This window comes from Aspergillus aculeatinus (genome assembly GCF_003184765.1).
Source record: "Aspergillus aculeatinus CBS 121060 unplaced genomic scaffold BO66scaffold_51, whole genome shotgun sequence".
NCBI classification, from domain to species: Eukaryota; Fungi; Ascomycota; class Eurotiomycetes; order Eurotiales; family Aspergillaceae; genus Aspergillus; species Aspergillus aculeatinus.
In genome coordinates this window covers 142,613-165,418 of record NW_020291520.1, presented here as the reverse complement: position 1 = coordinate 165,418, position 22,806 = coordinate 142,613, and the positions used below count along the sequence as shown (strand labels likewise).

The window sequence follows — 22,806 nt, the reverse complement described above, 5'->3', positions numbered from 1 at the left end:
GAAATAATAGCGTTTGCCTATACTATCATGATGGGGCTGCGGGGTCTTCTCCTTTAGGCAACCATATAATTGATCATCGGATATGATGGTATACTTCCACCCGAAGCAATTGTCGGGCCGAGGCCGGCGGTTCAAGGCGACAACCGACACCCCACAACCACCGGCTACCGGCTCAATTATACGCTACTTGGCACAGCCCCAGCGTCTAGCATCGAAGCCTGCCATATTCAATCTTGCTCAGGGTCTTTCCGTTGGATCCTACTCTCTTTACAGGCTAAATGCCCCACAATGGTGCCTCAGGCATTGGGATAGGAGGTTCGCCTCAAACAAGGGTCCTAGTTGTTGGTGTGGCCCCATACAGCCAGCATAGTCATCGGGACTTTTGACTGAGTTTTCCTCTGATGTCTCACCTGCAGTGGAAGCTGACCAAACAAAAGGCAACAACATTCACTGCGCCTGTGTGTGGAAAAGGCCCTCCCCCCTCTTGACAACCGTACGCTGCATTGGGGCTGGATTTCTGGAATACTGGGTTGACCCTTGAATTGTTCGCCATCCCGAACGGTAATGATCCACTATACAACGCTTTGGTTGAATCTAACACCACGTCCTAGGGAATCGAATCTGCCTCTGCCGTAACACCCAGACTTCTCAGGGAGGATAATAGTCCGAGTTCGAGGCTTGTCCTCTGCTCACTTGTCTCTGACTTATAACAGGAAGCTGAAAGGACAAAAACAAAAGAACAGGAGGAGAATTGCCCGATATCATGGATCATCTCCATCGCAAATAACAAAGTATTCCCGAAGAACATTCGTCTTACATTTTAGAGCCGTTTTCGGTACCACTGGATACCGATAAGTAGATACTCACCACACAACAAAACAGAAGCATCTGGTACTTTCGGCAAACGCTAAATTTCATTAAAACCTATTACAGGAGTCCTCAAGCCTGCCGTCTCCAGTTCGCTTGACAGTAAAATCTACCAAGCTGGCAGCATCATCATACAATACCTTTCATCCGTCATACCAAGCTTCCAGCTACCACCCCCACTCCAAAAAATCGCAGAGGCATCTAATACACCCAAGGAATCAACCGATAATTCACCCGCGCCTTGATAACCTCATAAGCCTGCCCATACTAAAAAGACGTCAGCCAGTTCTACCACTCGCGCAAACTCAAACCAAACTAAAGGTACACTTACCCGACCGACCAGATACTCATCCAACACTGGCACGCCTCTGACCGCGAAATCCCAGAAGAAGAAACCGAAGGTCGTCGCCGCCCACGGCCAGCCGCCCGTCACCATCGCATACCCCGCCCGCCAAACGGTATACCCCCCATAGTTGATATTGGTCGCCAGCGAGAACAAACCCCCGCCGTAGGGCTTGCCTTTGTTGGCGGGGTCTTTCTTGAAGGCGCGACGCTGGAACTCGGAGACCGCCTCTGTCAATATCCCGATGAGGTAGGCGCTGAAGCCAATGGTTACGGTGGGGTTCGCTAGGATGAAGTCCAGTAGCGTCTTGCTGGTGGAGGCTGGGGCTTGGGAGGTGCGTGACCAGATGGCGAGGAGGGTGTTAATTGTGTTGAAAGCCGTGTTGAAGAAGGCGATCAGGGCGGCGGAGCCGACGCGGGTTTCCTGCTCGGAGACGAACAGCATGGCGGCGATCTGCTTGATGCTGCTGCCCAGGGAGAGGAGGCTGACGAGGTGGTAGTAGATGTGAAGGCTGCTGCTGGAGGTGGCCCAAACGTTGCCGGCCACGACGGGAGAGCCACCCAGCTTGGTTATGAGCTGGGAGGCCCAGCCCTGGCTGAACAAGCTGTACTGCCACCAGACGTCGGCGGCGCGGAGGCCGATGAAGACGGCTCGCCCTAGTGGGGAGCTGGATTTGGTGCGTGACACATTGTCATGGAGGGGCTTGGGTGGATCTGACATTGTCGGGGCCGTTCTGAACAGATATCTTGGAGTCAAAATTCCGATGATCTCGTTCGAGGGTTGATGTTCGGTTTATATGCTGGAGTGATGTGGGGGGTTTGCTTATTCATGCTCGGGGTTGACATCAACTCCGAAGATCGTGATGACTTCATGACTTTTCAGATGAAGTGGTATCTGCCCCACGTCCTTTAGCCGCAATACAGCCAATGATGCAGTAAAGGCGGCAAGTTTCTCGGGGCTGAATTTACGTCCGAAGCGTTGCGCTCTGTAATCGGTCCAGAAACCCATCGCATCATTCACCTGCTACATAAAGGTGCAAGGAATGTTGGGCTTCCGGTCTCACATCCTTGAGTTCTGAATACAAGATCAACAACATGACCACCGCCATCCCTGTGATTCTCTGTGGCGCCAAGCGCGAAGTCGCAGCCCTTGTCCGCACACACATGCTCCCAGAGTATAATGGTCTGCAATCACCGCTCTGCTCCGACATATAGTCATATGATGAGACTAAACGACAGCAGTTGTCTACGCCGGCCACAACCTCCCCGCTGCAGAGCAGGAGGTCCCGCTCATTCTCGCAGGGAAGGCCCCTCCAGCATCAGCCCTCCACACTCAGGTTGGCCCAAACGACTTCACCATCGCTCCACGCGCAGTCATCACCGGCGGGGGATACAGCGAGGAGAGGTTCAAGGCACTGTATCAGGCATGCGCCAACGCCAGCGGTGTTCTCTCTGTGCCGTTCTTCAGGACCGACAATCAACTCACGGATCAAATGGCCGCGACGGGGAAGGGTCCCGCTCACTCGTCGTCCGAGTATCCGGCGGCAGTCACTGCGCGGTTGAAAGCCAGGCTGCGTGAGGTGGGAGTGGCACCGGGGACTACAGGCAATCCGGAGAGCATAGCGGGGAAGACGTATTGGTTCTAGGAATGATGAGCAGTCTTTCTTCAATAAAGAACACATGTTAATCATCGACGACATCCTGTCAAGCAGAGGCTACCGTGCCAGACTATTTTCTCAACACATCAATGTGAAATAGCATTAAATTTTGTAAAGTACATTTTCACCCACACCTCTCGGCCCAACTACTCCTTCTCCTGCAAAGTATACTTAGGAACTTCCTCCCCCTCCTTCCAGAAATACCTCGCCCCATGATGACTCTCCGGCAATCTCGTCTGCCCCCTGACCCCATAGAAGTTCTCGCGCATCGTGCCCCCTGGCACCTCATACTCGGTATGAAACAACCCTCTGCGCTGCAACTCCGGCACCAGATACTCAATGATATCATCAAACGTCTCTGGCACACTGGCATAGCTAAGATTGAACCCGTCAACATCGGCGACCTCGACCCAGCGCTCCAACTCATCCGCCACAGTCTTCGCATCCCCAATGATCTTCGTCCCATTGCCGCCCATGACCAGATACTCCGCAATGGTCGCCTTATTCCACTTCTTGCCCTCCCCACCCGGCACCGTCTTCGCCCAGTGGTTCACCATACTGCGCACAGCGGGGGCCTCGACGAACCGGAAATCCTCCTCATCCGAGTACTTGGCCAGATCATAACCCGACCAGCCCCCGAACAGCGCCAGCGCCCCCTCCTTGTCCCCGTACTTGCCATACTCGCGGAACTTCTCCCACGCCTTCTCGTCCGTCTCCGCGACGATGACCAACACCCCCGCCACAATCTTGACCGCATTCGCATCCCGCCCCAATTCCTTCGCCTGCTGACGCACACTATCCACCGACGGGCGCACCAGCTCGGGCGACTGGCCGTTCAAGAAGATCGCCTCCGCATGCTTGGCCGCGAAGCTCTTCCCGGCACTCGACGTGCCCGCCTGCAGGAGGAAGGGAGTGCGCTGGGGACTCGGCTCGCAGAGATGGGGGCCGGGGACGTCAAAATACTTGCCCTTGTGGTTGATCTGCCGCACCGCCGCGGGGTCGGCATACCCCGTGACCCCGTCGCCATGGGCATTCACGGCCCCGTCGCGCCACGACGCCTCCCACAGCTGATACACGACGTCGAGATACTCGTGCGCGATGCGGTAGCGCTCGTCGTGCTCGATCTGCGTGTTCAGCCCGAAGTTGCGCGCCGCCGAGTCCAGGTACGAGGTCACGATGTTCCAGCCCACGCGGCCCTGGGCCAGGTGGTCGACCGTCGAGAAGCGGCGGGCCAGCGCGTACGGCGCGTCGTAGGTCGTCGAGGCGGTCACGCCGAAGCTGATGCTGTGCGTCGCGGCGGCCATGGCGGGGATGCTGTAGAGTGGGTCGTTGATGGGGAACTGCGCGCCGGCCGGGATGGTCGGCGTCAGGTTGGCCGGGCCCCGGTAGACGTCGTAGCCGCCGAGCACGTCGGCGAAGAAGATGGCGTGGAATTTGGCCGCTTCGAGCTTCTGGGCGAGTTGCACCCAATTGGATAGGGAGGTGTATTTGTGGCCTTGGTCCGGCGGGTAGCGGTGCAGGCCCGGGTTGAGGTGGGAGGGGGATTGCATGGCGAAGGCGTTGAGGATGAGCTGTTTCTTGGGGGGAGTGGAGGAGCCCATTTTGGTGGTTGGCGAGTAGAGACGAGGTTTGTTGATTAATTGGTTGATTTGAAGCCTTACCCTCGATTGTGGTACTCCTGCGAGTAAGAGTAGAGGTGAGGGATATGGGGTGTGGGAGGCAGGGAGAAAGTGCAGTCTTGCGTATGGTGGTGGTGTGTGCTTGGGTTATTTGTTATATGCGGCGGAATTGGAGAAAGATAAACATTCTTATCGGTCCTGGCCACCAAATTACCCCTCATGACTCGCCCGAGAGGTTGTGTCGCAACATTCTTCCAATGGAGGGGTCTCGGAAGACGTGCGAGGCGGCCTCGATTGCGCCAGATGCGGTGCCGATGATGACACGGGTTGATTTACCTGCCATTTGTGATCTCTTGGCAGTGGGGGTTTACACGCATTATCGCAACAGCTGAATGTCAAGGGGTGCTTTCGAGTGACATGATGTTTATCCTAAGGGGAATTGTAGAATGCTCAATGAAGGGTATACAGCACGTCAACCCTAAGACAGTGCCAAGCCTGCCGGCTCCGTATCGAATCAGCCGGTGTATTCAAGTACTGTACCTGTATCATTTTAATGCCTATTCACAATCCAATCTATTGAAACTATTTACAACCTTCCCCTAGGACCCCGCTCAACCCTCCAAGTCCACCACGATCCTCTTCCCCGACACACTCCCCTGCCGCAGCGTATCCAGCGCCGCGTTGACCCCCTCCAAACCGCCGGCATGGCGCACCACCTCCGGCCCCAGCAGCGTGTTCGACGCCAGCAATTCCTCCAACCACGCGACCATCTTCTCCCCGACCCCGACCGACGAATGGAACAGCTTGATGGGCACGGTATGATACTTGATCCCGGCCCGTCGCTCCTTGGGCAATCCCGTCAACCCCAGCAGATGCGCATGCGAGCCATCCTCGCGCACCGTGGCATCCAACACCCCCTGCAGCAGCGTCGCCGTCTCCCGCCCCACGATATCCACCGCATACCGCAGCTTACCCCCCGTTACGCCGTGGATGATCTCCACCGCGCGGGCGGGATCGTGTCGGTCGACCAGCACATCCGCCCCGAGGGCGTGCAGGCGCGCCCCATGGCGGGCGACGTCGGTGACGCAGAGAACCTTCAGGCCTGCTAGCTTCGCTAGTTGCAGGGTGATCATCCCCGTGGTTGTAGAGGCTATCATAAATTAGTCATCTTCACTCAACAACCGGACAGTGCATCCACAACCCCAAGAAACGAGGGAAAGGGACGCAGACTCACCCCCCCATATAACCAGCCACTCGCCCCTCCGCAAGCGGTCCTGCGCCGGTACCGCCGAGAAACACTCCTCCCACACGTCGGCCGGGATCTCCGCTGCATCGACCGACTGCACGGCATCCACGAGATTGGGGCCGGGACACGCGGCGATCGTCGAGAAATCCAGGCCCAGAGACACGCCCAAGGCAAGAGTCGAGGCCACAAACGCCACCCCCAACGACGCGCTGACGTGCACGCCCGTCTGGTCGGGGATGCGGGCGGCGTTGAAGTGCGTGGCGACCGCGTACTGCTGGAAGGCGGCCTTGCGGATGTCCCGGTAGTCGGTGGAGGGGACGAGGACGCGGTCGCCGACGCGGATGCGCGGGTGAACGGGGTCGCGCACGGCGACGACCACGCCGGCCAGGTCGCGGCCGTTGATCCAGGGGAGAGCGGGGATGCCGAAGTTATACGCTCTGCGTCGCTGTTAGTGGGTTGTGTGGAGGGGGCAGGGGGGGGGGGGGAAGGAAGACACGTACGGGCCCTTCCAGTCGATTGGGTTGAGCCCGATCGCTTGGATCTGCAGATATGTCAGAGTCGAGGAGCTAAATGAAGCGTACAAGCACAGTCATACCTTGACTAGGATTTCCTCCTCACCCAGGATGGACGGGATGGCATGATCGGTCACGAGGGTATACTCTTGTCCGATGCCGTGGAGGAGCAGGGCGCGCTGAGTGGCTTGCGGCGCTGCCTGCGTTGGTGCTGGGGCTGGGGCTTCGATCGATTCGCTCTCGGGGTAGTAGCGCTGCTCAACCCGCACAGGGCTGTCGTACACGAGAGGGTACTTGTCGTCCAGCGAGGGAGGTACGGTGTAGGTCGCTATCGTGGTCATGATGCCGGATATGTGTGCTTGCGTGCGTGTATTCTGTACAACGAACGACAAGTTGATGGAATTTGCAGGAACTTTGCACCCCGCGCGATCCAGATATGTATGCGTTTGTCACCCGGCCGAGAAACTCACCCTCTGCAGGTTTATCTCTATCTCCCGGAACACACGGACCACAGGGTCGATCGATTGGCGATAATCGCCCAGCAAAAACCCAGTTATCGCGCCTGGGGAAGGGCAGCATTGCGCGGGGCGGGGGTGGGATGGCGTGCTGAGCACGCAGCGATGGTATCATCCCGTCCAGGATGCGACCATGATCGTCGGTCGCATCCAAGGGATGATGACCCCAAAGGCACAAGACACAAGACACAAAAGTAGGCAGCTTCCCATATTACAGTCATCGGATCTAATCTCGCCAGTTCGTCACTCTGCCTCATCATGGCGGGACTGGGATCCGTGAGAGACAGTCGAAAAAGCGGATGAGGGCAGAAAGCCCTAAGTTCGACCAGTTTTTGGGAGGGCGAGCGCAGCCACCAACCAGGTTACACCGCAGGCAAATGGCATGTATCCCGGTCCTGATGATGTGATTTGTGGCGGATGAGGGGATGGCACGCAACTGCGACCGCTGCTGACGACGTCGCCTTCCTGCTTTCAAGCGTTCGTTTCCTGAAACATCGGCTGGGGGTTATGGATCAGTTTGCCAGGGGACGACCTGCGCTGGATTTATCTTATATTCAGCACACACTGGTCGGACGGATCAGCTCAAGAGGTGTCCGACTATGTGATAGGTAACCTCTACAGACACTTCCGGCATGACCTCCTCGGACGTGTCATTCCCACGCACCTCCCCGAGGCTGTGTGATTTCTCGCCTTGAGATAAGTCGTTATCAGCTGGGATGAACACACAACATGCGCACAGAATGACGTGCCTGCGTGTGATGCTGATTTCCAAGCAGCCACGCCAAACAAACTGCTGCTTACACCTTGAACTGGGTATCTAAGCTGTTCCTGTTTCTAAAGCTTCCCACCTCGAGGGGATACTGAGCCCCATCACCAAATCCAGCCACCGATCCATCATGACCCAAGCCGAACGACAGCCCCTGCTGGGTATCTCCAGCACACCCGTCTTCCCGGACGAGGTGCCCGACGCCGAATCCGCCGCCCGACCGGCCACCAACAGCCCCAAAACCCTCACCTGGACGAGCGCGTACATCCTCGTCATCTCCCGCGTCATCGGCAGCGGCATCTTCGCGACCCCGGGCTCGATCGTCAAATCGGCGGGGAGCGTGGGTCTGTCGTTGTTGATCTGGGGGGTGGGCACCGTGCTCGCCGCGTGTGGGCTGGCCGTGTCGCTGGAGTATGGGTGCATGCTGCCTCGCTCGGGCGGCGATAAGGTATTTTGCCTGGCATGGATCTTCTCGCATAGAGGGGAACAGTCTGAGTAGTGACATAACATCCGCAGGTGTATCTGGAATATACCTACCCGCGGCCGCGCTTCCTGGCCTCGACCTTGATCGCCGTGCAGGCGGTGCTGCTGGGGTTCACGGCCAGCAACTGCATCGTCTTCGCCAAGTACACCTTCTTCGCGTTCAATGTCGAGCCGACTGAGCTGCAGCACAAGGTCCTGGCGCTGGGGTTGATTACGGTTGTCACGATCATGCACGGGTTCTTCCTGCGGACGGGCATCTGGGTGCAGAACGTGCTGGGATGGCTGAAGATCTTTCTGGTCGGGGCCATCTCGTTGACCGGCATCTGGGTGATTCTCGTGCGTCCGCCCAGCGAGACGGATGCCTCGTTTGGGGATGAGCGGGGAAGTGTGTTCAGCTCGTGGGATTCGTTGTGGGAGGACTCCAACTGGAGCTGGAATCTGCTGTCCACGTCTCTATTCAAGGTCATTTACTCGTACGCTGGGCTGAGTAACTTGAACAACGTCATGAACGAGGTGCGAGATCCCGTTCGCACTCTCAAGACGGTGTGTCCTGCGGCGCTCCTGACGGCGGGGGCGCTGTACTTTCTGGCAAATGTCTCTTACTTTCTGGTGGTCCCGATCGAGGAGATCAAGAACAGCGGAGAACTCGTGGCAGCGCTGCTGTTTGAGCGGCTGTTCGGGAATCAGATCGGGAGGACGTTGCTTCCTCTGGCCATTGCCATCTCGGCCGCTGGCAACGTCATGGTAGTGACTTTCGCGTTGGTATGTCCCCAGCCTCTATCGCCCTTCTCAGTGGGGTCAATGCTCATTGCTGTCAGGCCCGTGTCAACCAAGAGATTGCCCGCCAGGGGTTTCTGCCCTGCTCAAAGGTGCTTTCGTCCTCGCGACCGTTCGGAGCACCGCTAGGTGGATTGATCGTGCACTACATCCCCTCCGTCCTGGTGATTGCCCTGCCGCCCCAAGGCGACGTCTACAACTTTATCCTGGATGTCGAAGGCTATCCGGGCCAGTTCTTCAGTCTAGCTGTCACACTAGGGCTCCTGCTGCTTCGCTACAAGGAACCCGACCTCCCGCGTCCGTTCAAGGCATGGCTGCCCGCTGTGTGGCTGCGCGTGCTCATCTCCTTGGTCTTGTTGGCGTCGCCCTTCTTCCCGCCAGAGGGCGGCAAGGGCGACGTGGGCTTCTTCTACGCGACGTATGCGATTGTTGGAACTGGCGTGTATGTTTCTGCCCCTATCCTCGCACCCTGCCCCGTTTCTCTCGGCATTTGCTAACTATTGTAGAATCGTGTTTGGAGTGCTATACTGGTACGTATGGACGGTTCTGCTGCCCCGGTGGGGCGGATATCATCTGGAGGAGGAAAAGGCCGAGGTGGAGGACGGAGCAACCCATACCAAACTAGTGCGCGTATACGAGTTCTAGATAGATTGATAATCAGACCACCGTTTCGAGCGTCACAGCCCCAGAATCTCCAATAGTACTGTTTGTTCCCACTTCTGGTAGAGGTCCTCGGTGCAAGCGACGGAGCAGTCGGATGCATTCCTTGCAGCGGATTAGAAATCAGCATTCCCCGCGTTCTTTGTAATTGGCGCCCTCCAAGACATCCCTGTCTATAGCGCTCCGACATCACATGGATATGAACGAGTACAATGCTATGCTGTTTGCATCATCCGTCCGAGATGTGACGACCAATTATCGCTGGAGGGTAGGTTGGATTTATCAGCGTGGCATGACGTGCTCTGTCTGACAAATGCTGTGTGCGTGTGTGGTGAGCACACAGCAACCATCGCGGTGGGATATATAACCGTGGATAGCGGCGTAGATCTGCTCTCCTCACATCCACCAGACACATCCACGGTCATCTATACCACACTTCAAGTCACACAGAAAGAAAATGGCCGCAGCAGCAGTCCACCTCCCCACCGGGGACATCCCCTCCTTCCCCGCCTCTAACACCCTCCCCCCACAAACTAAATCCACGCCCCAGCCCCGGACCTCCCCCCACGACGTCCACACCGTCCTGAACTACATCAAAGAAGTCGAAGACGGCTCGCACCTGCGGCCCAACTACGCGGGCAAAGCCGACTCCTTCGAGCGGCCGTCCGAGGCCGTGCCGACGACCATCCACGACGTCAGCGGCCACGAAGCCGAGTACACGCTGGACGGCAACGGCTTCCAGTTCCACCCTCACGCCAGTGCGGAGAAAGACTTCCTGGATGACGAGCAGATCAAGCGGGTGTATTACCCGGAGGTGGATCGGTTGCTGAAGGAAGTGTACGTCTCCCTCCCATCCTCTTTCCCTTCGCCCCCTCCATTCCCCCTCCCCCCACCTTTTATATATCCCCGCTCCGCCCGCCTTCCAGCCGCCAACTGATAATGACCACTGGGTGCAGGACCGGCGCAACCCGTACCTACATCTTCGACCACACGATCCGCCGCCCCGCGGCCAACGCCCAGGCGCAGCTCCGCACCCCGGTGCACCGCGTGCACATCGACCAGTCCTTTCCCGCAGCCGTCTCGCGAGTCTCGCACCACCTCCCCGACGACGCCGCGGAGCTCCTGAAAGGCCGCCACCAGATCATCAACGTGTGGCGGCCGCTGAAGACGGTGCGCCGCGACCCGCTGGCCGTGGCCGAGGCGCACACCGTCGACGACGCCGACCTCGTCCCCATCAAGCTGATCTACCCGGACCGCGAGGGCGAGACCTACGCCGTGCGCGCCAACCCCGCCACGAAATGGTACTACCGGCACGCGCAGACGCCCGACTGGGTCACGCTCATCAAGTGCTACGATAGCAAGACGGACGGGCGCGCGCGCCGCGTGCCGCACAGCGCGTTTGTGATCCCGGGGACCGAGAACGAGGAGGCGAGGGAGAGTATCGAGGTGCGGGTTCTGGTGTTTACGCCCGAGGATCGGGAGTAGACTTTTCCCACTTGGTATAGTGCTGGGTTGGGGTTTCCGGGAAGGGCGGGGAGGAATGCTGCTCGCGGGACGGAGAGGCTAGGATGCAGCGGTAATTTGACTACTTGCGTACTACTTACTATATAGTGTCTTGTTAATGGGCTTTTGTCTTCCTAGTCACACTCAACCCTAAGTCTTAGAATTAACACGTTCCGGGGGAGAACCCCCGGACCCCCCTTTCTTTCAGCTTCCTGGCAAAGCTTATCTGTAGTAAGCATTGAACGGCACAAGATGTACTGTCGATATAGATATAACATACAGGGGAGACCGGCAGCCTGGGCTTTGCCCAGTTTATGGGGTGATGTGATTAGGGCTAGTGGTCACTGGTTAGTCGGCTGTACTGCAGGAGGACAGTTAGATTAGGATTGAGTGTTACTGGGAAGTTGAAAGAAAGGGGGGTCCGGGGGTTCTCCCCCGGGACGGTATATTCCCCCAGCACTTAGAAGTGAAGTTGCTGAAAGGCTGAAAAGAAGGGGGATGAGGGGGTGTTCATCATGGTAGGGACAGGGGACGGTTGGCGGGTTGGAATTCTTTTCCCGCTATCGCTCACGTGGGGCTTAGCTTATTTTCTTATCCAGCGATATAAATTAAAGATGACATCGAGGCTAAGGATTACATCTGCAGGCTAAAATGCCGTGCGAGCACGTAATTCCCACCCCATCCTGCAACATGCAGCATGGCAACTTTCTCGACCGAGACACATTCCTGGGGGGGTAGGGTCTAGATTACGGCCTATCTGCACGATGCAAGGCGTGTCGGGTGCAGTATATAACAATTTGGGGTCATCCCTTGTTTTACACGGCTCGACCTCGACCTCTACCTCTCTTCGTTCCAGATACCTTCACTGGTATACTCGGTGCTAGAACCCCTTCGTTCTAACGAATCCACACAGCACACCGGGCAAAATGTCCGAAAAGTTCCCCCCAACCTCAACAACCCCCTCCCCTCCCAGCCCGCCGCCCTACCCCTCTCCCTCCGACCCCTCCCCCTCCCATCCTCCCGCCAAACCCAAATGGTACCGCAGCACCACCTACAACGCGCTCATCCTCGGGCTCTGCAACTTCCTCGCCCCGGGGCTCTGGACGGCGATGAACTCCCTCGGGGGCGGCGGCAGCGAATCGCCGTACCTCGTCGACGCGGCCAACGCGCTCACCTTCTGCCTGATGGTGGTCTCGTGCCTCTTCGGCAGCGCGATCGTGCGGCTCATCGGCGTGAAATACACGCTCATGCTGGGGACGATCGGCTACGCGCCGTACGCGGCGGGGCTGTACACGAACAACCGGTTCCACAGCTCGTGGCTGCTGCTCCTGGGCGCGGCGCTCTGCGGCCTCAGCGCGGGCCTCTTCTGGCTCGCGGAGAGCAGCATCGCGCTCGCGTACCCCGAACCCGCGCGCCAGGGCTTCTTTCTGGGATTGTGGCTCTCCTTCCGCGTCGGGGGCCAGATCCTCGGCGGCGCCATCAACCTCGGCCTGAACGTCGACCGCAACACCGCCGGCAGCGTCAGCTACGCCGTCTTCCTGGTCTTCGTGGCCCTGCAGGCCTGCGGCCCCGTCGCGGGGATGCTGCTCACGCCGCCGGAGAAGGTCCAGCGCCGCGATGGCGTGCGCGTGCAGCTGCGGTTGTTGGAGGACGGGGTGCGCGCGGAGCTGAAGCAGACCGTCCGCCTCCTCGGCTCGAAGAACGTGCTCCTCATCCTCCCGCTCATCGCCCAGGCCATCTACACCGAGGCCGTCATGTTCACTTACCTCGATCTCTGGTTCAGCGTACGCGCCCGCGCGCTGGCGAGCTTTCTGTCCGGGTGCTTGGCCCTCCTGGCTGGGAATGGGCTCGGGTATGTGCTTGACCACTCCCGCGGGAGCCTGAAGGGAAAGGCCAGGGGGGTCTTTGCGGTCGTCATGACCCTGCAGGGCGGCGTGTGGGTGTGGGCCACCGTGATTACCTCGATTTATCGGGAGAAGGACCAGGCGGCGCTCGACTGGGCGGATCCCGGGTTTGCGAGGGGCTGGGTGCTCTATCTCTTCTGGGTGGCCATGTTTCAGGTCAATTATATGTTCTTGTGAGTGGGCCTTCCTCTGAGGAGAAAGGGTAAGGCTGGTGGTCGCTGACGCGGTGCGCAGGTACTTCGTGGTGGGCAACTTGGCCCGCAACAAAGGCGAGGTGGTGCGGTTGTCGGCCCTCCTGCGCGGGACTGAGTCGGCCGTGCAGGCGGTTTCAGTGAGTTGCGTACCAGAATGACGGATTCAAATTTACTGACATGTGGCAGTACGGGCTGAGCAGCGTCGGGATCATGGCCTCGGTCGGCGGCACGTATCTCAATTTCGGGCTGTGGGCCATCTCCGTGTTCCCCGCGTGGTTGGTGGTCAGGCAGATTGGCACGACGCTGGGGGATCGGAAGAGGGAGAGGGAGGAGGAGGCTGCGTTTGACGAGTAGAGGGTTATTCGCACGAGACGACAGATGGGGGGAGCGTGTGCTCGACATACGGCTGGGTATACTATATGATTAATGGTAGAGAGTGACGTAGACAAAACCTCATGCTTTTGTGTTATGAGTGAACGTGCACATGCTGATATAGCACATTTCATCAATAGACAGACACCCGTATCCTAATGCCTGCAATAGACGTTTCCCGGGGGAGAACCCCCGGACCCCCCTTTCTTTCAGATTCCCAGTAACACTCGATCTTGAATCCTATAATGTATCCTAACCTGCTTGATGCCTACTATGAGCTTTACTGGGAAGCTGAAAGAAAGGGGGGTCCGGGGGTTCTCCCCCGGAACGGTACATTCCCCCCAGTGCTTAGGATTGAGGGTGTTGGGATTTGAAAAGAAGGGGGTAATGCGACAGATACAAACACCCATGCTTAATGCTACTAGGCCCGCAAATGCAAGACAGACAGAGTATAGACAAGAAAACTATAGACAAGAAGAAGACTGCGAAATGCACACGCTACAAATTGAACAAGCCGCCCTGGCGCTTCCCCCCCGGATACACCACCAAGGCAGACAGAAACAACCCCACCGTGATCCCTAGCGCGGTCTGCACCATACTCACGCCCAGACTCAACAGCGACTCGACCATCGAGTTCGACGAGGTGTTGGCCGTCCCCTCCTTGACTGCCTTGGCGTACTGCAACCCGGCCACGATCGACCCGCTCGACGCCAGCCCGGACGAAACCAGCGTCCACATGCCCGGCACGATCACCGCCGCCGCGTGGCCGTGCCACACCCGACTGTACAGATTGGCCAGCAGCCCGATCGTGAACGAGCCGATGATGCTGGCCATCTGGCTGCTCAGGTACGTCGTGGCAAAATAGTTGGCCACGTACCCGGACACGCCCAGCGTGCACATGAACGGCAGCTGGCGCAGGCGGGCCTGGCTGACGATGCCGGCGAAGGCGATGTAGATGGTCACAAACACGAAATGCTGGATGTACGTGTTCCCGTAGATCAGCTGGCTCTCCGCCGAGCACGAGGTCTGCTCGCTCGCCTGGTCGTCCATCAGCCCGTAGATCGTCAGCCCCACCGTCACCCCGTACCCCAGGAACAGCGAGTAGATGATCGTGTACACCAGCCGGATCGACCCCGCCGTGATCTGGTGCGACTGCAGCTCCAGACTGCTGCACAGCACCGAGTACCCCGGCAGGATCAGCGCGATCGCCGACTGTGTCATCGCCGGGAAGCAGAACAGGTACTCCCCGTTGTGGCGGATGCTGCCGAAGGCGCGCGCCAGGAACGAGACCAGCATCGCGATCGACACCTCCATCACGTTCGAGTACAGCGCCGACCGCGGCGCCAGGATGTACTGCATGAACCCCATCAGCAGGCCCAGCACGAAGATGATGGGCATGTCGATGGGCCGCGCGCCGAACGCCCACGGCCCGACCGCCACACTGATCAGCCCGGCAATCAGCACCATCATCCAGGGGGTGCGCCACTTGCTCTGCCGCGTGAGGATGTCGTCCAGCACGGGCAGGGCCTCCTCGGCCGACAGCTTCCCGTGCAGCACGTTCTTGTAGCAGTTGTGCACCTCGCCCAGGCGGCCCAGATTGCAGCCCTGGATGATGCGCACGAGCTTGACCTCCGCCGTGCGGGTCAGCGGGTCGTCGAACGAGATGATCATGCAGCCGGGGATGTACAAGAACTGGCCGTGGACGCGCAGCGCGAAGGCGGACATCTGCATGTACTCCTCGAGGCGGTGGGTCGGGGCGCCGCACTTCATCATGACGCGACACAGCTGCATCAGGTAGCGCTGGCGCGTGAGCAGCGAGCCGATCTTCTCCGCGAGCCGCGCCTCGCGCGCCTTGCGCCGCTCCTTGGCGCTGCGCGGGTCCTTGTCCGCGTCCGCGTACCATTTCTTCTTGCGCCGCTTGCGCACCTCGCTCGGCAGCGGGCCCAGCGCGTCGTCCTCGGACTGCGTCGTCCCCGTTTCTGTTCCGACCAGTGTCGTCCCACCGGTTGTGGTCGTCGTGTTCGTCGTCGTCCTCTCCGGATCATGGCCCATCTGATGCCCCAGCAGGTGCCAGAGCACGCCGCCCGCCAGGTTGGCTTCTTTCTCGGCGGCCTCCTCCTCGGCCGTCCGCGGCGGCAGGCCGGCCTGCAGCTCGCGCGCCAGCCCCAACCGGTTGACCAACATGGCGGCGTCCGCGCCCAGCAGCGACTGCAGCTGGCTGCCGTACGAGTCGTCCGCGACACCTTCCCCGGGCGCCAGCATGTCCCGCATCTCGATGTCCTCCTGGTATCCGTAGTCCTCCGGGTGCCAGGCCGAGTCTAGTCCGTCGCCGCCGTCCGGGTCCCGGCCCAGCTTCTCGGCCAGATGCGAGGTGCCGTCTTTGATCGCTTTGAAGAGCACCCCCCATTGGTGCGAGCCGCCTCCATTTTGGGGAGTGTCGTGGCCGGTCAACGGCCGTTCGTCGACGCCATGGTCGGTGTGGTTATCGGCGGGGTGGGAGTCCGGCGTGGAGCTCGTCTTGGAGTGGACCGGGTCGAGGGTCTCGGTTGAACTGGACATGGTGGTGGTGGTGGTCGTCGTGGTGGTGTGTCGGCATAATCAGGATGCGGTGTTAGGCGAGGTTCCTGCGTCGGAGAAAGAGCGGTCAGTCGGAGGGTTGTTTTGGGAGCAGGGAGTGATAGGGTGTGTTTGAGTATTGGGTTGGGCAGATGAGGCATACTCACATGCTGTACTGTAGGTTGTCTTCCAACCAAGCAGCAGATTCAAAATTACCCCGTGGAGGAGAAAAAGAGGGAATGGAAGGAAAGGAAAGAGAAAGAAACCCAACAGAAGGGAACGTGGAGAAAAAAAGACCGGCCGGGGAAAGACAAGTGAAGTCACTAACACCACACGATCGACCCACCGGCGGTTCGTGGCGATGAGGGGATACTATCGGCTAGCAAAGATGCAAATCAACAGATCACGACGGTGAGGCCGCGGTGTGTCCCTCGAGGAGCATTATTTTGGGACGGACAAAAATAGAGAGAGAGAGAGATCACGGTCAGGGCGCCGAGGCCAGGCACTTGCCAGAAGGAAAAAAGAAAAGGAGAAAAAGTTCAGTTCCGGGGGAAAAAGATGGGATGGAACCACGGGGCAACTGGCAGCCATCATCCCATGATTCATTTTAATGCAAACCCCCCTTGGCCGGCCATTATTGGAAGACCAGGTGAAACAACGGCGGATGCGCCCCCACTGCAAAGCTTCGCTTCGCTTGGCACGGGGTTGCAGACGGTAAAGGGGGGGGGATGGCTGACGGGATGGCGGTATGGCTTGTGAGCTATCTATAGATCTTACTGGATTCGGGGCTAGAGGTAGAAGATGTGCTCTTCGAGAAACAATAGCGAGACGGATTATAGACGGGGGGAAGCAGAGTAGGGCAAAAGCTTAGAGAGAGAGAGAGCCTGAGAGCAGGCAAGCCTTTCCGAGGACGGGTCATGTGACTAGTTGTCTGACTGGTGGGTGCAGTGGAGCTCAGAGGCCCGTCTGGCCAATAGTGGTGGAACACACTATTCCTGCTAGCCGATGTGTCAGCCGCGCGTCCTTCACCGGATTTGACAGTGCGTGCATAAAATCATTCATGAGTGATACTGGGAAGCTGAAAGAAAGGGGGGTCCGGGGGTTCTCCCCCGGGATCGCTCTTTGTCTACCAAAGTGTATGAGTATGAGTATATACTAATGGACGAGATCCATCATCGCCAAAACGGAATTTTCGCCCCGTGTTTCCACCTTCATGCCAGCAAATATATCCGTCCTCATTCAGATCTTAGCCCCACCAACCATCCCTTGAAAATACTTTTCGAAAAAATCCGCCAACTGGTTATACCTGTCCTGAAGTCAGCACTCTTCCACAACAAGCAGAGTCAACAAACCCAAGGATAGAACACATACCCCCGCTTATACTCGGCCAGACTCTCCTGGCCCTCCAGGTTGGCGCGGGCGCCCATCCAGCCATGCCACATGGTCCGGTAGGTCTCCACGTGCCCGCCCAGCCCGTTCTCGGCGATCGTCTTCGCATACGCCTCCACCACCTCGGCGGGCTCGTCCTTGGACGCCAGCACGATGTGCGGGATTGTCAGCCGCTGCGCGTCCGCCGCTTCCATGCGTCTGCACTTGTCAACGTGGGGGCTGGCATTGAAGGGAGGGAGAAGGAAACATACCCGGGATGCACCTGACCCGACGCGATGAACGGCGTGTCCGGTCCGGAGGCGAGAACGGCCACCTGTATTCATCACCACCATTGTCACTGTTTTGTTCTCATGCATGAGGGTGTCCAACTAACCTTCCCACCCCAGCACAACCCCGTGACAGCCCACGCCTGCACGCTCGGGAACCGCTCCCGGTAGACCGGTACAGCAGCCGCCAGCACTTGGACCGCGTCCGGGCACGAGGTGCGGGTCGAGATGAACTTGGTCAACGCTTCCTGCTTCTCCGGGGTGTCGGGCGGCAGCCAGGAGGGGTCGGCCTTGTCCCCGTGGAAGAAATCCGGGACGAGGACGACGGCGTTCAGCCGGGCGGCGAGGAGGTCGGCGCCCTGCAGGGTTTGGCTGGAGAGGCCGAAGATGTCGTAGATGTCGATCAGACCGTAAGCGGCATCGTGGGAACCGGTGATATCTGGGGTTGTTAGTGGTGGTGTCTACAATGCTAAAGGTGGGTGGTGCAGACAGGTGTTGAGGCCGGCGACACCGTCGTAGGTGCCTTTGGGGGTGTAGCCCTCGGCGACGACGGGGGGGATGGTGCGGCAGGCTTCGCAGGTCATGGTTGTGCGGTCGGAGGGGAATGTAGTACAATACTTTGTAGGGTAGGAGAAAAGGCAGCCCCCGCAGGAGGAATCGTTGCGGCTATAAATCGTTCCTCGTGCTGTTGACGCTATGCTCTTATTGTTAGCCTGGACCGGGCACTGCAGAAAGCCAGCCTTAACTCCGACCGGCTGGATGGTGGGTGTGATTGGTGCGAGCACAGAGTAAACCCACTTGGTGGCCGGAAACGGGCCGGAACCGGGCATTGATCTGCCAAAGCTGGGAGTATAAAGATGAAAGAGAGAAATTGTAGCCCATCGTAGAGACATGGCCCCATATCATCGCAATCATTGGTTCTCCCTCAATGGAAGGCCCGGAAAAGCCACCGATGTCCACCACCGAAGATCTTCAAAACGACGTGGAGAAGAATCGAAGCGATGCGTCCCCCGACGCCCCCTACAGCATCCTCTCCGAACGAAAGAAAGTCTGTCTGATGATCACCGCTTCGTTCGCGGGCCTGATTTCTCCCCTGTCGAGCACAGTCTACTTCCCAGCCCTAACCTCTCTGGCCGACGCCATGCACGTCTCCGCCACGCGCATCAACCTCACCGTCATGATGTACCTCGTACGCTCTCCCCGCCCACCACATCCGTTATCACTGCAGTGGTCACTGACCATAGCCCCCTCGATCAGATCTTCCAAGGAATCGCCCCCTCCTTCATCGGCTCCTTCTCCGACACCCACGGCCGCCGCCCCGCCTACCTCATCAGCTTTGTGATCTACCTCGGGGCGAACATCGGCCTTGCCCTGCAAACCAACTACGCCGCCCTGATGGTCCTCCGCTGCCTGCAGGCGTGCGGCAGCAGCGGCACCATCGCGCTCGGCAGCGCCGTCGTGGCCGACGTTTCCACGCGAGCCGAGCGAGGCAAATACATCGGCTACGCCAGCATGGGGCTGACCCTGGGGCCAGCCCTGGGCCCCGTGATCGGGGGACTGATCGACCATTTCTGCGGCTGGCGCTGGATCTTCTGGTTCTTGACCATCCTCTCCGGCGTGTTCCTGGCAGCCATCGCCCTTTTCCTGCCCGAAACCTGCCGCGCAGTCGTCGGCAACGGTTCGATCCCGGCGGCGCGATGGAACCGACCCATCTTCCGCGCCCTGGCACCCACACCCACACCCTCACCCACCACACCCACAACCACAACCGCCCCACAAAGACCCAAACGCCTCAACCCCCTCCGCTCCGCCCGCCTCGTCCTCGACAAAGAGAACGCCCTCATCCTCACCTACGGCGCCCTGCTGTACGCCGGCATGGCCGCCGTGCTGACCACGCTCACCACCACCCTCGCAACGCACTACCACTTCAACACCATCCAAATCGGCCTCTGCTACCTACCGATGGGTCTGGGCAGCCTCACATCGCGGTACACGGTGGGATTCCTGCTGGACCGGACCTTCCGACGGCACGCGCACGCGCAGCGCCTCCGCATCATCAAGAACCAACAGCAGGAGATCGGCGCCTTCGACATCGAGCGCGCGCGCCTGGTCGTCACGATCCCGCTGGCCTACGCCGCGGCGCTCGTGTTCGTCGCCTACGGCTGGGTGATGCAGTCCCGCGTCTCGTTGGCCGGGCCCGTGGTCACCCTGTTCGTCGGCAGCCATCTGCTGACCGGGGCGTTTACGGCCCTGAGTACCCTCATGGTCGATCTGAATCGGGGCAGTCCCGCCACCGCGGTGGCGGCGAATAATCTGGTCCGGTGTTTGCTGGGCGCCGGCGCGACGGCGGCGGCCGCGCCGGTGATTGAGGCGATTGGGGTCGGGTGGATGGCGGTGGTGATGGCCGCGGTGTGGGTGGTGGCGAGTCCGTGTCTGTGGGCGGTTTACTTTTGGGGGTTTGGGTGGAGGAAGACGATAAAGGGGACAGAGGGGGAGAGAGAGTAATGAGCGAAAGGTGTTTAGTGTTGTGCCGTTGTGGTTTTGGGACGTGGGTGGATGGAGTAATGTTTTCGAATCACTGCCTAATGCAGGAGGGAGAGATCTTAGGGGAGGGAGTAATGGGGTGATAAGTGCATATTTTCGTGGTCGCATTTGATGGAGTAATGTCTTCTAATTTTCATCTAAGGGACTAGGTATGTCTATTTCGGCGCTACGTGCTCATGGTAGTATCGCTGCGCGGCATCCATGATGGCCTTGACTCGCGCCGCGGGCACCTTTTCTTGGCGGTCGTACGAGTAGAGCCCGTTCACTTCTTGTTCGATGTCACATCTGGTTGTCTATCAGCCCAGTTCAGCAGACGCGAGCTCTGCCTGGATAGATGGTTAGCATAGACTTACAGCTGGGTATAGACCATCCCGCACGTGTGGCCCCCCTTGACGACCGCCATCACCAACCGTTCCAGACGAGCCAAGAGGTCCTCGGGGTCACTCGCCGTCGTGTAGCCCCAGTCTCTCTCCCCTGCGGTCGTGCCCTGGGCAGGAGTGATGTTCACTCCGCCAAACTCGGAACAAATGACCGGAGCGCCAGGTGTATGCTTGGCGCCTGCATCGCCGTCCACAGCCGGCACAAACATATCATGATCAGCCTTAGGGCCCAGGATTCCTTGCAGGTCTGCACAGGTGGCTGCTAGCTCGGTAGAATCGGTATAATCGTGGTAGGTAGTGAGATCGGTGAGGACATGCTCCCAGCCGCAGTTGTCGTTGATGGGACGATTAGGATCGAGGGTTCTGCCATGTCAGTCAATGTTCTAGATCAACCATGCAACCACCCACTTAGTCATATAGTACACCGAACGAATGTGGTTCCGCTGCTGAACATTATCCTTCAATGAAGGATACCCCCAGCTCTCATTGAACGGCGTCCAGGCCACGATCGACGGGTGGTTGATATCCCTCTGCACCGCCTCCGTCCACTCGCTATTGAAGCGCGCGACGTACTCATCACTGAACTCGTACGCATTGGCAATCTCGCCCCACACCAGGAACCCCAGCCGGTCGGCCCAGTACACAAACACCGGATCCTCGACCTTCTGGTGCTTCCGACACCCGGTAAACCCCATCTTCATCGCCAGCTCGATGTCCGTCCGCAGCGCCTCCTGCGACGGCGGCGTCAACCCCGTGTCAGGCCAGTAGCCCTGATCCAGCACCAGCACCTGAAAACACGGCTTGCCGTTGATGCGGAACGTCCCATCGCCGGTTCTCCAGTCAATGCGCCGCATTCCCGCCGTCGTAACCACCTCATCCACCACCTCCCCGTCTGCATCGAACAAGCGGATGGTCACATCATAAAGGACCGGATGCTCCGGCGCCCACAGCGCGACTCCACCGCGCCAACACCCCTCCACCTCCCACGGCCCCTTCTTCCCTTCGAGCACCTCCAGATCCTTCATGCGCATATCCACATCCAGACTCACCCGATCCGAATCCCCCAACGCAGCCCGCACGGAACCAACCCTCACCCCGCCCAGCCCCGTCTCCACCTCCACCTCCGCTGCCTGTCCAGCTCTCCGCCCCACCACCGCGACTCTCGCCTGCAACCTCCCACCGTCAATATCATCCCCTCGCAGCACGGTTCCCTCACTAGGCCCCCCAATTCTTAAACAGGGAACAGCCTCGACCCAAACATCCAACCAAATGCCACTCGTCGGGGTGTAGAAGATCCCCTCCGACACCGCACCCCAATACTGCTTGCCGCGAGGCTGCGTCAGGTCCGTCGGCGAGTCGCGCACGCGGATCGTCACTCTGTTCGTTTCCTTCTCCTCAGTGGTAACTGCATCCGAGATATCCAGATCAAACGGAACATGGCCCCCGCGATGACATCCCACATAAACCCCCCCAACCCAGACGGAACACTCGTAGTCCACCGCCCCGAAGCGGAGGAGGAGCCGGTCGCCGCTTTCCAGCTGCGCGGGCGTGCGGTTGTCGCGGATGAGCCGCTCGTACCACAGGATCTCGTGGGTGTCCTGCGCGTTGACGCCCGAGGCGGGTGTTTGGAAGGCGTAGGGCACCGTGATGGTCGTTGTTGGTGGGGACGGGGGCAGGCCAGTTTGGGCCCAGTGCTGCGTCAGGCCTTCGTCGCCGTCGTCGAAGCGGAAGGTCCAGCGCCCGTTGAGGGTGTGCCAGGTTGGCGTTGGGCGGGTGAAGTCGGGGCGAGGGTAGGGCATTTCTTTTTTGTCTAGGTTGGGATGTGGAGAGGTGTTGGTGTAGTTGGTGGTGGTGTAGGTGAGTGGTGGATAGGAAGTGAAGGAAGTTGTGTTGGTTCTGCTGGGTGAGGGAAGCAAGCACGCGGTCCGTTCACTGATCGTCAATCAACCCCGCGGCTATGACGTGGTCGGACAACCCTCAGCTGTTTCACTTGGACTGTCAATACATACTAAGTAATCGTGAGGTAGCATCGTCTGCAACACTTGCAGTCGTCACATGCAGCTAGAATAAGGTGACCTACAGCTTAGGGCACGCCGAGATTGGACCCGCGCTGCACAATGGCCTTATCTTCCGATGCAGAAGGCGGGGTAGAGTAATCCGACGACGATGATAGGGCTACACCGAAGCATTCACTCCGCGGGGAAACCATCTCGCATCCATGGTAAGGGTCTGTTCACCCGGTGATTCGACCGT

General features: G+C 59.0%; 10 protein-coding genes across 10 annotated transcripts; 4 read left to right on the top strand and 6 right to left on the bottom strand.

The window, feature by feature from the left end:
* Nucleotides 1–938: 938 nt before the first annotated feature.
* Nucleotides 939–2,159, bottom strand: BO66DRAFT_184453 (uncharacterized protein). The gene is made up of 2 exons (XM_025642403.1): nucleotides 1,199–2,159; nucleotides 939–1,134 (listed from the first exon to the last, which is right to left on the bottom strand). The coding sequence occupies exons 1-2, from the start codon at nucleotides 1,928–1,930 to the stop codon at nucleotides 1,069–1,071; spliced, it is 798 nt and encodes a 265-aa protein (XP_025500200.1). The 5' UTR covers nucleotides 1,931–2,159; the 3' UTR covers nucleotides 939–1,068.
* A 145-nt stretch (nucleotides 2,160–2,304) lies between these two features.
* Nucleotides 2,305–2,855, top strand: BO66DRAFT_404792 (uncharacterized protein; the record flags this gene model as incomplete). Its single annotated transcript, XM_025648952.1, has 2 exons — nucleotides 2,305–2,392; nucleotides 2,452–2,855. The coding sequence occupies 2 exons, from the start codon at nucleotides 2,305–2,307 to the stop codon at nucleotides 2,853–2,855; spliced, it is 492 nt and encodes a 163-aa protein (XP_025500199.1).
* Nucleotides 2,856–3,013: 158 nt separating this feature from the next.
* On the bottom strand, nucleotides 3,014–4,468 carry BO66DRAFT_460141 (LLM class flavin-dependent oxidoreductase; the record flags this gene model as incomplete). The annotated part of the gene is made up of 1 exon (XM_025652281.1): nucleotides 3,014–4,468. One exon carries the CDS (start codon nucleotides 4,466–4,468, stop codon nucleotides 3,014–3,016), a length of 1,455 nt encoding a protein of 484 aa, XP_025500198.1.
* Nucleotides 4,469–5,097: 629 nt separating this feature from the next.
* BO66DRAFT_331619 (zinc-binding alcohol dehydrogenase family protein) lies at nucleotides 5,098–6,585 on the bottom strand (the record flags this gene model as incomplete). Its single annotated transcript, XM_025644098.1, has 4 exons — nucleotides 5,098–5,636; nucleotides 5,721–6,169; nucleotides 6,233–6,273; nucleotides 6,328–6,585. The coding sequence occupies 4 exons, from the start codon at nucleotides 6,583–6,585 to the stop codon at nucleotides 5,098–5,100; spliced, it is 1,287 nt and encodes a 428-aa protein (XP_025500197.1).
* Nucleotides 6,586–7,655: 1,070 nt separating this feature from the next.
* Nucleotides 7,656–10,930, top strand: BO66DRAFT_422912 (putative methionine permease; the record flags this gene model as incomplete). Its single annotated transcript, XM_025650079.1, has 6 exons — nucleotides 7,656–7,973; nucleotides 8,042–8,770; nucleotides 8,827–9,227; nucleotides 9,292–9,379; nucleotides 9,996–10,282; nucleotides 10,402–10,930. The coding sequence occupies 6 exons, from the start codon at nucleotides 7,656–7,658 to the stop codon at nucleotides 10,928–10,930; spliced, it is 2,352 nt and encodes a 783-aa protein (XP_025500196.1).
* Nucleotides 10,931–11,614: 684 nt separating this feature from the next.
* On the top strand, nucleotides 11,615–13,428 carry BO66DRAFT_460138 (DUF895 domain membrane protein). The gene is made up of 3 exons (XM_025652280.1): nucleotides 11,615–13,025; nucleotides 13,087–13,183; nucleotides 13,233–13,428. Exons 1-3 carry the CDS (start codon nucleotides 11,875–11,877, stop codon nucleotides 13,398–13,400), a joined length of 1,416 nt encoding a protein of 471 aa, XP_025500195.1. The 5' UTR covers nucleotides 11,615–11,874; the 3' UTR covers nucleotides 13,401–13,428.
* Nucleotides 13,429–13,854: 426 nt separating this feature from the next.
* BO66DRAFT_184389 (threonine/serine exporter family protein) lies at nucleotides 13,855–16,304 on the bottom strand. Its single transcript, XM_025642402.1, has 2 exons — nucleotides 16,142–16,304; nucleotides 13,855–16,042 (listed from the first exon to the last, which is right to left on the bottom strand). Exon 2 carries the CDS (start codon nucleotides 15,975–15,977, stop codon nucleotides 13,917–13,919), a length of 2,061 nt encoding a protein of 686 aa, XP_025500194.1. The 5' UTR covers nucleotides 15,978–16,042; nucleotides 16,142–16,304; the 3' UTR covers nucleotides 13,855–13,916.
* A 909-nt stretch (nucleotides 16,305–17,213) lies between these two features.
* Nucleotides 17,214–18,213, bottom strand: BO66DRAFT_331686 (dienelactone hydrolase family protein; the record flags this gene model as incomplete). Its single annotated transcript, XM_025644101.1, has 5 exons — nucleotides 17,214–17,280; nucleotides 17,346–17,566; nucleotides 17,611–17,676; nucleotides 17,737–18,068; nucleotides 18,120–18,213. 5 exons carry the CDS (start codon nucleotides 18,211–18,213, stop codon nucleotides 17,214–17,216), a joined length of 780 nt encoding a protein of 259 aa, XP_025500193.1.
* Nucleotides 18,214–18,557: 344 nt separating this feature from the next.
* Nucleotides 18,558–20,134, top strand: BO66DRAFT_442168 (MFS general substrate transporter; the record flags this gene model as incomplete). Its single annotated transcript, XM_025651403.1, has 2 exons — nucleotides 18,558–18,818; nucleotides 18,887–20,134. 2 exons carry the CDS (start codon nucleotides 18,558–18,560, stop codon nucleotides 20,132–20,134), a joined length of 1,509 nt encoding a protein of 502 aa, XP_025500192.1.
* Nucleotides 20,135–20,299: 165 nt separating this feature from the next.
* On the bottom strand, nucleotides 20,300–22,411 carry BO66DRAFT_431368 (glycoside hydrolase family 2 protein). The gene is made up of 3 exons (XM_025650578.1): nucleotides 20,962–22,411; nucleotides 20,527–20,916; nucleotides 20,300–20,458 (listed from the first exon to the last, which is right to left on the bottom strand). The coding sequence occupies exons 1-3, from the start codon at nucleotides 22,350–22,352 to the stop codon at nucleotides 20,329–20,331; spliced, it is 1,911 nt and encodes a 636-aa protein (XP_025500191.1). The 5' UTR covers nucleotides 22,353–22,411; the 3' UTR covers nucleotides 20,300–20,328.
* Between the last annotated feature and the right edge of the window lie 395 nt (nucleotides 22,412–22,806).

Excerpts from the sequence above, each read along its gene's own strand:
- BO66DRAFT_431368 (XM_025650578.1), bottom strand. The coding sequence starts at position 22,352 with ATGCCCTACCCTCGCCCCGACTTCACCCGCCCAACGCCAACCTGGCAC. Across the intron at positions 20,917-20,961 it reads TCGGTGTACTATATGACTAA|AACCCTCGATCCTAATCGTC; the intron begins GTGGGTGGTTGC and ends CTGACATGGCAG. Across the intron at positions 20,459-20,526 it reads GGGATGGTCTATACCCAGCT|ATGTGACATCGAACAAGAAG; the intron begins GTAAGTCTATGC and ends ATAGACAACCAG.
- BO66DRAFT_184453 (XM_025642403.1), bottom strand. The coding sequence starts at position 1,930 with ATGTCAGATCCACCCAAGCCCCTCCATGACAATGTGTCACGCACCAAA. Across the intron at positions 1,135-1,198 it reads ATGAGTATCTGGTCGGTCGG|TATGGGCAGGCTTATGAGGT; the intron begins GTAAGTGTACCT and ends ACGTCTTTTTAG.
- BO66DRAFT_184389 (XM_025642402.1), bottom strand. The coding sequence starts at position 15,977 with ATGTCCAGTTCAACCGAGACCCTCGACCCGGTCCACTCCAAGACGAGC.
- BO66DRAFT_460138 (XM_025652280.1), top strand. The coding sequence starts at position 11,875 with ATGTCCGAAAAGTTCCCCCCAACCTCAACAACCCCCTCCCCTCCCAGC. Across the intron at positions 13,026-13,086 it reads CAGGTCAATTATATGTTCTT|GTACTTCGTGGTGGGCAACT; the intron begins GTGAGTGGGCCT and ends CGCGGTGCGCAG. Across the intron at positions 13,184-13,232 it reads CGGCCGTGCAGGCGGTTTCA|TACGGGCTGAGCAGCGTCGG; the intron begins GTGAGTTGCGTA and ends GACATGTGGCAG.